The following is a 13,537-nucleotide window of genomic DNA, read 5'->3' on the forward strand; positions in this document are numbered from 1 at the left end:
CTTTCAAGAAGCTGTATATTTGCGAGTACGCCATCATGCATGCTTTGCCAGTTTCTTCTCCGTGTTTCGGCACGTCCATCGAAAAGGTTCCTTGCACCATGCATGCCCTAGTCAAGGCCACAGCGAAGGCTACATATATTGTACATGGTGCTACATACCTTAACATTATCGTATTGGGTCGCGTCCTTGGAAGCGCCGTTGGTCTTGGATGTAGGTGTGTAGAGGGCGTCCGGCGGGATGGCCACGTGACCTCCTCCGCCTCCTGGCTGTTTCTTGGACAGGGGCGTACCTTGCGAGTTTGTGCTGCCGACGTCACTGCGAAAGAATTTAACAAATAATGAAGCGGCACCCCCTATAAGGCAAGTAACCATACAGTAAGTGACCTGTGGAGACAATGTGTGGTGTTAACTATAAAATAAAAACTACATGTTAAAAGCTATGGAAAGTAAAGAAGGTAAAAAGGAAAGGAAAAAGTTAAATTACTGGCTATTACTCTTGTTTTTTTTCTTGCAAATTCAGGACTTCGAAAATCAGAACTTCAATATTAAATCTTAACGCGACATGTTTGAATATAGACTTGCCCGAGAAAGCAGTTACGCAATGAGTCTGATCAGCGAAAAAACTGCAGCAAATCGCTTGTAGTCCTAAGTGATGTCACTTGAATTGAGATGCTATTTTCAACAGACCACACTTTTTTTTTCAGAATATTATTTGAGTTTGGTAGAACATAGCAAATGAAATTATATTAGTGCAAATGAGACAAGACACATCCATCATCCGCTGTGTGGGTGAAGCGAACGTGGCAATCTACGTTGAGAAACGTGGTTTTTCTACAATTTTAATTTTTGCCACTCACTGATTTCAATTTTAAACTGAGGAAACTGAAGGGTTAAAAATGGTCCGAAACTGGCTTATTTTTTTCTGCTTATCTGAAGGCTCCTTCCGAAGGCTCTATGGGGCAGAGATTGTCAATTTTGTACCAAAGCAGCCGCACCTTCGGTTCGCAAGAGCTTGCACAATGGCACTCTTTACGAACGTTGAATGGCAGACGTTCGTATCACACTTGGAACTTCGAGGCACTCTTCATAAGCCGTGCCGAAACTTCTTAGATTTCGAGAGAAACTGGGGACCTTAAGAAGAAAAATTCTCTAAATGCAACAACCCAATCATGAAGCTCCACATTCCATTTGTGTGTGTTTTAATTTCCTTGCTGAAGCCAGGCCTCTGTTCACGTCGCTACAAGAGAACTCACGTACACAGATAGGTACTTCATCACCAAGCCGAGCTTAGTGCGGCCAGCGAGCTGCACGGAAAAAAAAAAAAACACTGGACACAAAGGTCAAATTTTTAGAGCGACCCGTGGGAATCACATTGCACCACTCTAGGGAAAAAAGAAAGTAACGTAAACGCAACGTAAGGGAACGAGCGCAGTACTTCAAAAGCTGAGTCGACTACATTAATACAATTGTGTTGAATTGAGTGTTAAAGGAGGTTTATGTTTTTGTCCTACTCCAGACAGCTTAAAGCTTTAATGTGCACCGTTTTCCAACTTAGCACTCAACGTCGATCAAGACAGGACTATACTATAACAGGAAGAAGTTAGTACAAGTTCAGAATCGCCAATGCTTCTGTGGTCATGAATTATTATCAACAGCGCTCACTGAATTGCTGAGATTATGCTTTTTAAGGCACAAATAGCAGCGTTCAGTTCTGGTGTGCAATCTTTAGCACTCACACTTAAATAAAACACACTGCTGTACTTGAGTTACCTGTCAGATTCGCCACCGCAATTCCAGCAAACGGAAAACGCATGACAGAAAGGCCGTGGCGCATGGCACGCTCCTTGTTGAATCTCGGAGAGATTTAGAGAGAAAGATAGGTTCACATTTCAAGTGATAGTTTTCTCAGCCATCGTCACTTCGTACCGCCTTCCTCACGGCTACCGTGCGCCGCGCATTTGTTGAACGTGACGTTAAACGTGTAATTGAAAGTGCAACCACTTGTAACTGCCACTTTTTTTTTACTTAGCAAAATATCACCTATGATTCCTTCTATATATGACACGTAGTTAGTAAGCTTAAACATGAGCCCTTTTCCTCTCCGTCCATTTTCCCCAGTGTAGAGTAGCAGGCCAGAGCAAGTTACAGCTCAGGCTGACCTCTCTGCCTTTCTGCTAATAAATTTTTCTCTCTCTCTCTCAATGCGATATGACGGGTAGCTCAGAAACAACGCTTTGTTGAATACATTGAAAGGTGAATGGGGTAATTGGGTAATTTCTCAACGCACTTCAATATCTACCCACGTCCATGATTGGCCGAATATTACAGTTGATATCCCCAACATCACCTCAAATTTCATTGCGCTAGCTTTAATGCTTCTGTTATTGAATGTAGTCGACATTTGCAATGTCCATTCTCCACAGCACCTATATTTGCGAAATTGTCTCGCTGTCAAACGAATGCAGCGCGCGATGACGCACTTAAGCGGCTTTTCAATTTATAGGCCTTTCTTTGTTTTCTAATCAGGGAAGCACAAGGAACAACATCTGGTCCATCGAGCGGTGATTTTTCTAGAAAGCATCCCCAAATGACGACGTACAATAAATTTATTTTGTGAATGCTTGATGTAACGTGCCGAATATGGGAAGCAACATAATCGAAGGATATTGAACTCACCTTTCTCCGTCTGGTGAAAACTTATGCCGACCTGAAAGTAGATAACGAAGAACAAGCAATAAATAAGTAGATATATGACTGACCAGGTGAAAGTAGTCAAACAAGCCGACAAAGACACGAACAAACGAACAAAAGCAAGGGAAGCTAGCAGCACTTGATGTAGCACAGATGGTCTATGAATTTCATGCGCACCATTTCTCCCAGTTAAATCAAAACTTTAGAAGTGCGTGCAATGAGTGAAAGAGACAAGTCAGCCTCTAGAACTAGGTTGATTTGATTTTGCGACTTCTGTATAAATTTAAAATCTCCTTATTTATCAACAGTGGGAGAACCATGAAAACCTTAATGCGGGAGCCAACGTTCTGACAACGTAACTGGTGTTTGCCTTGAGTTAAGTGTTTCTGTCAAAACATTTGCTTCGTGCTGTGGGTTCTTTTGTTGGCCCACCGCTGGTCAATCTGTCTCCATCTCGCTCAAACCTCTCCGTATTGTTTAAACGCAATAAAGTGTAATTTAGAGCTCATGTGCGAAACTGCAAAGTTCATAGATTTTGATTTGAAGGTTACGCATAAAATTGTAAAGTGCCAAAAATAATCGAAAGCTACCATGCATTGCAGAAACAAAACATGCATAAAGAGAAGGAAGCTTCTGGCTACACATGGAAACAATTGTCAGTGTTGCATCCTTAAACTGCACTGTTGAACATGATAGCGCATGTGAAAGCTGAGCGCCAAGCTAGTTTCACACTAGCGTCCATTCAGCGCTGCCGTACCATGCAGCTATGGCACACATCGTACCGTGCTTTTACTCCACCTTATACGGAAACCATAGATGGGAGCGCGACTCACCACAGAAGCAAACACAAGCACGCTAACACGTAAAAGCAAAGCGAGAAAACTATATATATATATATATATATATATATATATATATATATATATATATATATATATATAACTTTTGTCTCTGTATAAAGATAGGCACTTGAGCGAGTCCAAAGAAATAACAGGCATAACAGAAACCTACTATGGAAAATGCAAGAAGTGAAAAGGTGACATGGTGTTTTATTACCTCGTGTCAAAATTACTATAAAACTCATGATAGACTTAAGAAAGTGAGTTGCCACAACGAGAAACTGTGGGCTCCACATTTTTGCTTGCTGCTAACGTGACCATGTTTCACTCACCTCATACATGTCTAAGCTGGTTAAATTTTTGGTAACATGCCTAGGGACGCAGGAGACACATTTAAGTGTGTCCTATTGCAATCTTCGCAATATATATGCAGTTCAATCGATGACGTGAATTTGAAACCGTTGTTTTTATGTATCGCAATGACAAACACCACCGACTTGTCTTCATCGCTGCTATGTCAGTTAGGCACATACATAAAAGTAGTCGTGCTCTCCTGCACGATAACTTCAGCTTAAGTTTAAAGCTAACAAAACAATTGTAATACGTACGTGGAAAAAGCACTGACGTATGTCTTGGAGACTTACACAGTATATTGCATCAAAAATATCTCTAAATATACAGGTAAGACGTGTAGAATAAGCTTCCTCTGAAGAAATCTGCAGCGTAAATTGACATGGAAGAGTAGCACAGTGAACCTCTTCCAGAACTGTTGCTTGCTGTTACTTGACACCTCGGTGCGAGACCCGTGTTCCCGTGCTCGCTCATGCAGCTTCATAAGACACGTTCAGTGAGTGAGTGAAACAACTTTAATACGTTCATTGCATTAAATCTTATAGGGTCAAAAGCTGTGAAAATTGATCTGCAAGAGCAGTAAGCCCGTCCACCTAAAGCATATACTGTGCCTGGTGAGACAACTAAAGTGCAGTACGAAAGCGAGAAGTTGGGTTAGCCGGTCGAGCATCAACATTCTGGTGATTCAGAAAGTTTAGAAGTGCAACGGACACAAAGCTTCCATTGCTTAGTGACGAACTTGCAAGGTTGCCCAACGCAGCAAGTATTGCGCTAAAGGAAGGAATAGAGCCGGCAAATAACAATGCAAGGCGTACTATACTGTACATCTTAACTTGAAAATCGTCTACATCTTCGAATTCTCTGCATTTCTGAAAATAACACAACAGCGACATTCAAGAAAAGAATGTTTGAACTGGAAATCCCTTAGATCACACGCTCAGTGATGCGGATAATTTATCAATCTTCGAAAAAATATGGTTTTCATTGTGTTTAATATTGTTTCGGAAATCAAACACAATGTCCTTAAGAAATCAGACTTCTCTAAACACACCCAATCAGTGCCCTTTTTGGGTGCACACCACTGTTTGGGAATACCGCAACACTCATGCCGACGGTTATGGTATTTACCACTACATGAAGTTTATGTTTATCTCATTATGCCTTTTTTTTTTGCTAAGTTCCCATACGAAGTGCACACAGTTAACACACATAATTTTACGGATGCTTCTTTAGTTACTTTTCAGTGTCATATCAAACCACTTGTTGAAAGCCAGTGCCTATTTGTGTATCTGTCTTTCTGTGCATAGTCTAGGCGCGGCAAACATGTAATAGAACTTGCAAAGTGCCCCATGCTTGAATACGACCTGACGAGTTGATGTGAGTACCCTACCTCGTAAAGCTTACTTGCTCTCTTACTTGGTCAAGCTTACTTACTCAAGGTGGCGCCGCAATGGCGCGCACACCTGACGGCTATGTTATCCTAATTAAACGTCAATTCTTGCGTCGTCACCAAATATCACTTCCTTTGAGATACTTGTCCCACGTTAGCCCATCTTACATGGGTGGACTCATGTTATGCCTTTCCTATGAAAGTGTTAAAACCAGTCGCTTTTCGAACTCAGTGCCTCCGACGGGTAGTTGCGATTCTTGTTAGCGTTCCGGTTAAAAAGTGCCGTCTCCAAGAAAGCCATGCCAATTCCCAAAGACGGCACTGCTCTCCGTAAAGCCCCAAGCTACTGAATGGTATCAGTATACTGAACTTTTCTTTCCCTCCATTGACGGTCTTTTCAAGAGAAATTATTTAGCCCCATAAACATGACCATACGGTCATGTTTATGGGGCTAAATGTCACTGTCCGTGCAGGTGTACTTCAGTAGTCGCAAGAAGAGAATTCGTTTCATGCTCCGGATAGGCACCAGACATTTCTTTATTCGCATGACCATGTTTGACCTATCTCATCGGAAGATGGTCACCACGAAATAACTAGGCAACAAGAAACCACCTGAAGTATTTTGTTATATAAAGCACCTTCTCGAAGACACCGGAATCTTGCTTGATTAGCTTCTAAAGTGGATGCCTCAGCAAGCAGAGATGATCATGACCTAAACTCGTTCCCCTCTATAGTTGAAATGGCGGACATGTCACATGATAAGAATCGATTCCTTTTTGTCCAGGCTCTAGCGTAATTCACACCATGTAAGCCACATTTTGACTAATCGGTGTCTGGCCGAAACGAAAAGGAAAACGTGGAATCAGCAGGCACTGTTTCTTTTTAACGAACTCTTCGCACTTTGTTACACAAAGGCATAAAAGATGTGCTTAAAAGATGCTTAAAAGCGGCATGCGTGCTACGCCCAGTACAGCGATACCACTCCACTGCTTTCGAGGTTATAAAGGCAAGTGTTTCGAGCTCACTAGGTGACACGAGAAAACTAGGCCATCAGGGTCAGTGCCTGTGTCAAACACGCATTGACAGGTAGTAGCAAAGCACATCCACTAGAACAGTGTTTCTCAAACTGCGGGTCATGAGCCTTTTTCTGGGGGTCATGGAGGGTCCAACTATGTGTACATTCTGCTTGACGGAACAAAGTTGAATTTTGAGTCTCGGTGCCCATACTTCAGTGCAGCTTTCATCAAGAGTAATATATATATATATATATATATATATATATATATATATATATATATATCGTTATGCTGCGGTCACCTCTAAGTAACTGTTTCCGGTCATATGAAATAGTCTTTATATTTTGTCTAGAAGCATTTTATGTATCGTGCAGGGCATTGTTTATTTTGCCATTTTAATGTATATTATTTCCACCGCTAACTATGAGCTCAGAGTTTGGAGTGTCTAGGGCACAAACTATAGATCACTTACAAAATGGTACATGTCAAAGCCACCATATTGTTTTTTTTATTTTTAACGAAATAAATGCCGAATTAAAGGCAAAATCAGAAGCGTTGCCCTTTTAAATATTTGAAATTCACAATTCAAAATGTGCGTTACAAAGTATGCGGGAGTGGCAAGAGAATGAGAAATGGGAGGGGATAGGGTGACATGCCGAGCGGCCGCACATGGTGTCGAGAAGCCGAGTGACGCCATTGGGTCATGGTAGGTTCGGTCCTACTATACAAGGTGTCACTTACGGGAAAATGTTTACAAACACTGCACTAGAAGGTTGTAACATGCACAGCTGCGCTGAACTAGGTTCTTTCACGTCTAAAGTGTCTGAAATGCCACCAGAAATTTCCGACTAAAGACATTCGAGAGGTTGTCCTGGAAAAACAATACGGCGCTGAAGAAATAAAAATAATATATAAATGTTTCAGCATTAGATGTTAAATGCACCACGGAACCCCAGTATCTATAAGGTCGAATGTACCTAGTGAAAGACAGAGACGATGGACAATATACATTAACTTCCTTTATTTGTAGCCGAACAAACAATATCAAAGTGTTCCTAAATATATTACAGCCACACAAGCTTCACCTGCAAAATACTCAGTAGGCCCAAAAGAACAATTCACGTCTGCCAGAACTCAAATGACAGGGAGCCGTGATAATAAACTTGTCGCGAAGGTGTGTCAAGCTCTCCCATTACCTACTCTAATAAGCCTTCATGAAGCAAACCATATGGGTTGTTAAATTGTGAGTGGCTCCACTTTGTTATGTACGAGTACCCACTTGGAGATTGAGTTCGATATCTTGAAGCGGATATAACATGTTTCATAAGTGGAACGCAAACAGCCGATTTTACATGCGCAATGCATATTGTTTCTGAGTAAAGCACAAGCTCTGACGTAAACAACTCAATACACTGACACGCTTTCCCACTGAGATATATTCGTCATTTTTGTCAACAGTTACAATATAAACAACATGAGGAACAATGCACATGATAAAGCTCACAATGTCCGTCCAACAAAGAGACGCTGTAATGAACGTTATATTTCGGGAAACTGAATAAGAATGACGCCTATACTTACCACTGAAAATATGGCAGCTCTGAAATACATTCACAACGCCAGTGTATACACGTGCATCACGTGTAAAAAGGTGTGACGACAACTGCGCATAGGGCAACGACGAAGCCCTCTTTCAATATTGCCCGCCTTCATGAGCGTCAACAGGAAATGTTGTATTGGAAGAAATACGAAGTGTTTGCGCAAAGATGGCTGTTTAACAAAGGTTCTCTTGGTTTTCCCGCAGTTTTCAAACAATCGAAAGCTGACACAGACACACATAGAAGTAACATTGACACTCAATGGCAGTCAAACTTCGCAACGCGGTGTGTCACGCAACAGCGCCAAAATTTGCTTTTAACAGGAGCAAACAGGAAAGAGCTAACATTCCGGCACACATTGAAATGTAGGTGGGCAAGCGCACGTTAAATTCAAGGCATTAGATGTGTGACGAACAGCAATGGTTACAAATCCTGACATCATTGAATGCAATTGTTGTGGCTGCCAAAAATAATGCATAAACAATAAAGCTTTAGAAATTGACAGCTTCGTATTCACCTGTTCTTTTTTTTTATTTATTGAATTTCTCCAGAATAATATTCGTAAAATGAGTCATTCAGCTTGATAGGTGTGCTTCCGTGAACAGGGAAAGTGCCGCAGTGTACAGAAGTTCCGATAAACAGAAATAATTTTTTATTGCATTCGGAAATATTTCCCCTAATGTTTCTCACAACGCACTAGAATGATTTTTTTCCCGAACACGACCTACCGACGCTCATAATTTCTGTCATTTGTTGAGGTCTTGGATATAACCAAAAGTGCTTGCGGTAGAGTGCCTTAGATGAAATCAAAGCAAAATCTGTTCAAAGTGTCTACAAAACTACATGCACAAGCCACTTCGCCTTCAATATACCGATGGGTCCTTTCCATATTATCCGCTAATTCCGCGCGTTTACATACCTCGCGCGCGCTTTTGAACTTAACGTAAACACTTAGATGTGAAACACATTCGAAAGCTCATTCGATAACTTGCCACGTCACCAAAGGTTGATTGTAGAACCACACAACAAAGCTGGGAAAGTGCATCAACACTGTCCTTTGATCAGATAAGAACAAAAACATTTAAATGCTTTTATTACTCATTGATGCCATCTTGTCAGTTCTTGCTCCTACGGTGAACAACAATGGCTCCTTGACGTTTACTTACCAACCATACCCGTCGATGTCCACGTGACTGAAAAATGCGAGCACACAGATAGAATGACGAGAGGACGAGACGCGAATGCTGTTTGAACAGCGCTCCCGCGACCATAACACCCACATAATTTCAATCGAGACATCCACGGGCTGCATGCATCTTCTTCTTGACATGTCTGAATAGTTTGATAGGTGCCTTGAACACACATCGCAGGTGGACCTAAAGCGGGTCGCTTCTTGTTCCCAATTCCCGATATCTTGTGGGCACACACTCTTGCGAAGCTTTTCACACCTCCGAAATGCGTGCCACTTCACGAGCGCGCGGGGTGACTCTATGTATTTGCCAACGGAACTTTCGATTCACGAACGCAGAAGACACAGCGTCTTGAAGATGGCGTATAATCTAGCAGTTCTCGAAGCGCGCAACTTGCGTTTTTTTCGTGTGTGTGTAGAAACGTGCTGCTTGCTGTCTCGCCACTAATTCCCGGATGCACACGCCAGTGATGCACTGCGGGATGCGTCCACACTGCGCATGAGGACGAAGCTTGCCACTGAACTTTCGCCATTCGCAGCGTTCTCGCACGTCTTCTATCTACAAGTTGTTTCCCATGTGGGCTTTGCAGTTGTCGACGTGCTGCAGATGCTGCAGGTGTTCCAACTTCTTGTTATTTGGCTTCGTGCCTGCAATTACAAAAGAAACATTGTAAATTGGACGCCAACAATACAGACAGACAGACAAGAAACTTTATTTTGTCCTAAGGGACTATGTCGTAGTCGCGGGCCGCACCTGCACCGGGGGCGGAAGACCGTGATCTTCGGCCCTTTCGCAGGCCCTTTGGACAGCCCGAAGCTGGATTGAAAGGTCGTCGCTCTTGACGGCAACAATAGAGGTACTTTTTACAGGGAAGGAGCACCCGAATGCTATACAACAGCAAATGCAAAGCAACAATTTAAACGATCTCCTTTTTCTCATCTTTCAGTCCTCTTTCAACCTTTCCCAGTGGAGGGCAGCCAACCAGGCTCAGACTGGTTAATTTATTTGTCTTTCCCTTATGACTTCTCTCTCTCTCTCCATGTAATCTCATTCACTTTACTCTTTTGTTTCCTGGCACGTGAGGTCTCGTTGGTTCTATTTTTGCGTGAGCTTACAGAGGTTCCCATAACCGAACCTGTGACAAACCTTGTGCAGATCTGAATCTGTTCTTGATACTTTCCATCTCACTGTGTCCCGTTTTTCAATACCCCTACACCATACGACACAATGATAATACACACTGCTTGCGGTCGATATCACAACCGCAATTACGTTCCTTACTACAATTGCGGAATTCATGGTAAGTAACTTGTGTGGCATACATTTGCACATTTAAATGGTGACTAATGAATCAGGGATCATTTTCACGAAGCTTATAGGTCATAACTGCTGTTTTCCACTGGTTCACCACTTTCCCTAATACTTTGCCTATTTTATTATTGGCTTGCATATGCTCTTGCGATACAAAGAAAAAGATTGTCCTGGTACTGCATGTCCGTATGGCATGCCCGTGCGGTACAAAAGAAACACGCATGGGTTTCCTTTGTAGCTTCATGCCATACAGTTGGGTAGATGACATTTCTTAGTTCATTGACTTCCTCATACCTTTTTTTTTGACTGACTCATATCATTATCTCTTATTACGGCATTTTCGGTGGCTCGTAATCCAAAGTAAAATGTTTTGAAGGTGTTCGTTCATAACAACTCTTTACACCAACGTATGTTTTGTGACTACGCCTGGATAATGAAGGTCGCGTCTTTCTAGTACTGCATGCAGATTATTTTGGTACGATTGCCTCTCTCCAAAAGTCTTCTGTTGTGCAACAAATCATACTGTAATAAACTAACGCACACGCAGACCGAAAAATTTATCAAAAAGCAACCTGCCTGAAATATCCTGCCTTTGTAGCAATTATGTTTACAACACGCTACCAGTCCATCCTGCTTGAAAGTTAAGGTAGTGGTATCTTCAAAATGTCCAACAACAGAGGCTGAAGCTCGGTTTCATGATATATCGGTCTCTCTCAGATTTATTTTAAGACAGCGCATGTCCACCTCTTCAGCATTATGTTTCTCGTGCATACGATTACTCTCTCTCTCTCTCTCTCTATATATATATATATATATATATATATATATACAGCAAGATCTAGACTACGTAATCTAGATGTCAATAAAAAAGTAGTGCGATAAAACAGGTAATGTGTACCCCTCTCATTATTGTAGCCATTACAGCGGCAGCCATTCTGTAAACGCGAGTTCTTGCATGCGAACAACGAGTGACGTGGCAGTCTTGTTGAGTGGTTGCTAGCTGGAATTTTAACATGAGGGAACATGCCACAGAGACAATCATCACATCATACCACGCGAAAACAAACACAAAAAATTATTGCCGTAAGCGAACCTTACAGAAGAAAGTAAATAAAACAATGCACATAAAGGCATATCATACAGAATGCGCCAAATAAACAAACGAAATGACACTCACCTGCCATTGTGGATGAACAAAAACATAACTCGTGCATAAAAGGTTTCGTCCGTGGAACTTCAGGCGAAAAAACATGCGTGACCTAAATCTTTTCCTTCTCATCACGAGGTGCATCGCACGCGACTGGGAAATGGCACAGGCAAAATGAACAAAAGAACAAAACTTCGAGACGCACAAATTACGTGCAGTGAGAAGCAGTCATCCTGTGGCAATTGTAATGCGTACACGCAATGTAAACTCAAAATCGACCAACCTGCAAGTGCATATCGATGAACATGCGAGACAAATGGTGCAGGGAGGGCATGAAAGTAATGGGGAAAAAACCGTCTGTCACAGACACGCATGCGCGCACAGTCTAAACATGCGTATACACAGTTCGGGCGCATCAAGCACATTGGCTTGTGGTTGTGAAGAAACTAATATTATTTTGAAAAAGCACGCGCTAATTTACTCCAATTCTCACGATTCAAAATTTGCGAATGCAACACAAATATAAGACTGAAAAATGTTTGCACCTTCTATAGAACTGGATGCATACTTTTTAGAAAAAATATTTATTTACTTTGACATAGGCTCCTACGGAGGACAAATAAGTATCTGCATAACAGCGTAATGACGCACGAAACTAACAGCGATAGTCTAGGGCCGGAAGCTGCCACTAAAAGGTGGTTATTGCGACACCACGATGCAATCGAAGCGTGATTTTTCCGCATAAAATTGCGGTTACCAGCGCCATTTTATTACTTACCAGCCATGAAAATGATGCTGTGTCCTTATTTTTCTACTTTCATCTCGCCTTTTGTCCAGCCCGTATCTCAAATCTCAAATAAAAGACGGCAATCTAACCTGTGCTGGTCCACCTTTTCTCAAAGAACAATTGGACAAGATTTAAGCATCTTCGCAGAAATAAATGCTAATTTTCATTCAACCACAAAGCAGTGTTACGCACCTACCGTGCTTACCGATGCTCATCAGAGGATCTAACGGAGTGGTGAGTTTGGCACATATAAGTTAAATGGTTTTAGGAGCTGGAACAGTTCATTCATGATGGTGATCAGAGCACTACGGGAACAAAGGACAGAAGAACCACAGAAGTGCTGCGTCCTGGTTTCCTTCTTGGGTCAGCTGTCCTTAGCGTAGTGCACTGATCACCACCATGACAGACGAACTAATTGCGATACACTCCATGGGCATCACCTTTCTGTGAACCAGGACATCGGTTCACCCAATGAATGCAGCTTAACATAGCATTCTTAGCTAGATGGACAGGGAAGCTATAGAGCTGCTCATATCTCAATTGAAAGCGACAAAAGTTCTGCCTATGGCTGTTTATTTACTGTGGCAATACCTATCACGCATAAGCGTGCCTTGAATGCTTAAATAAATATGAATTCAATTCCAAGCATGAACCTGAGGCAGCGAGGTGCTTCGCGTTTTATGCAAGCAATAAAGACGGTATTGCTGTCTCCCTGTAGCAAGTATTTCGCTACCCGGAGCATTGCGCGCAAACAATCCGTACCCGAAAATTTCATATCGAGCATCACGGCCTTTACATAGACGGCGTCGAGCAAGAGGCAGCAAGAGCAAGCGCCGCAGTTGACGATGATATTACCAGCCGCGTTTTCGATGCCTCGAGAGAAATTCTGACGAAGTGTGCCACAGTATGCCCGTTCGAGCGTTGCGCCGCGTGGCAAACGCACTTCGAGTCGTTGAATCGGCACCGACATTTCTTGCTTCCACTTCCTAGCGCAGGGTGCATAGGCCCTGGTATCAAAACAGGCCGCATCGCGCAGCCAGCAATGACACCGTGACACGAGTTGGCGTCAGCACTCATATATGCGCCTTTCAGTCATTGTATGACGGCCGCGTTACTGAGACGAAGGCAGATTGAAATAGGAAGAGGACATCCGCTGACTCTCAACTAATATTCTACTGGAAAACAATGCTAGTATATATACAAATGAAAGCAGGGTGT

At 42.3% G+C, this 13,537-nt stretch overlaps 1 protein-coding gene across 2 annotated transcripts in view; it reads right to left on the reverse strand.

The window, feature by feature from the left end:
- LOC119456291 (hemicentin-2-like) overlaps nucleotides 1–13,537 on the reverse strand; it is a 346,474-nt gene that overhangs the window by 7,145 nt on the left and 325,792 nt on the right. For both annotated transcript variants that reach the window (XM_037717982.2, XM_049669707.1), the window contains exons 10-11: nucleotides 2,676–2,706; nucleotides 159–315 (exon numbers count right to left, since the gene is read on the reverse strand). In XM_037717982.2, the coding sequence (XP_037573910.1) occupies nucleotides 159–315; nucleotides 2,676–2,706 (188 nt within the window). The remainder of the gene's footprint in view (nucleotides 1–158; nucleotides 316–2,675; nucleotides 2,707–13,537) is intronic.

This window comes from Dermacentor silvarum, chromosome 6 (assembly GCF_013339745.2).
Source record: "Dermacentor silvarum isolate Dsil-2018 chromosome 6, BIME_Dsil_1.4, whole genome shotgun sequence".
Lineage (NCBI taxonomy): Eukaryota > Metazoa > Arthropoda > Arachnida > Ixodida > Ixodidae > Dermacentor > Dermacentor silvarum.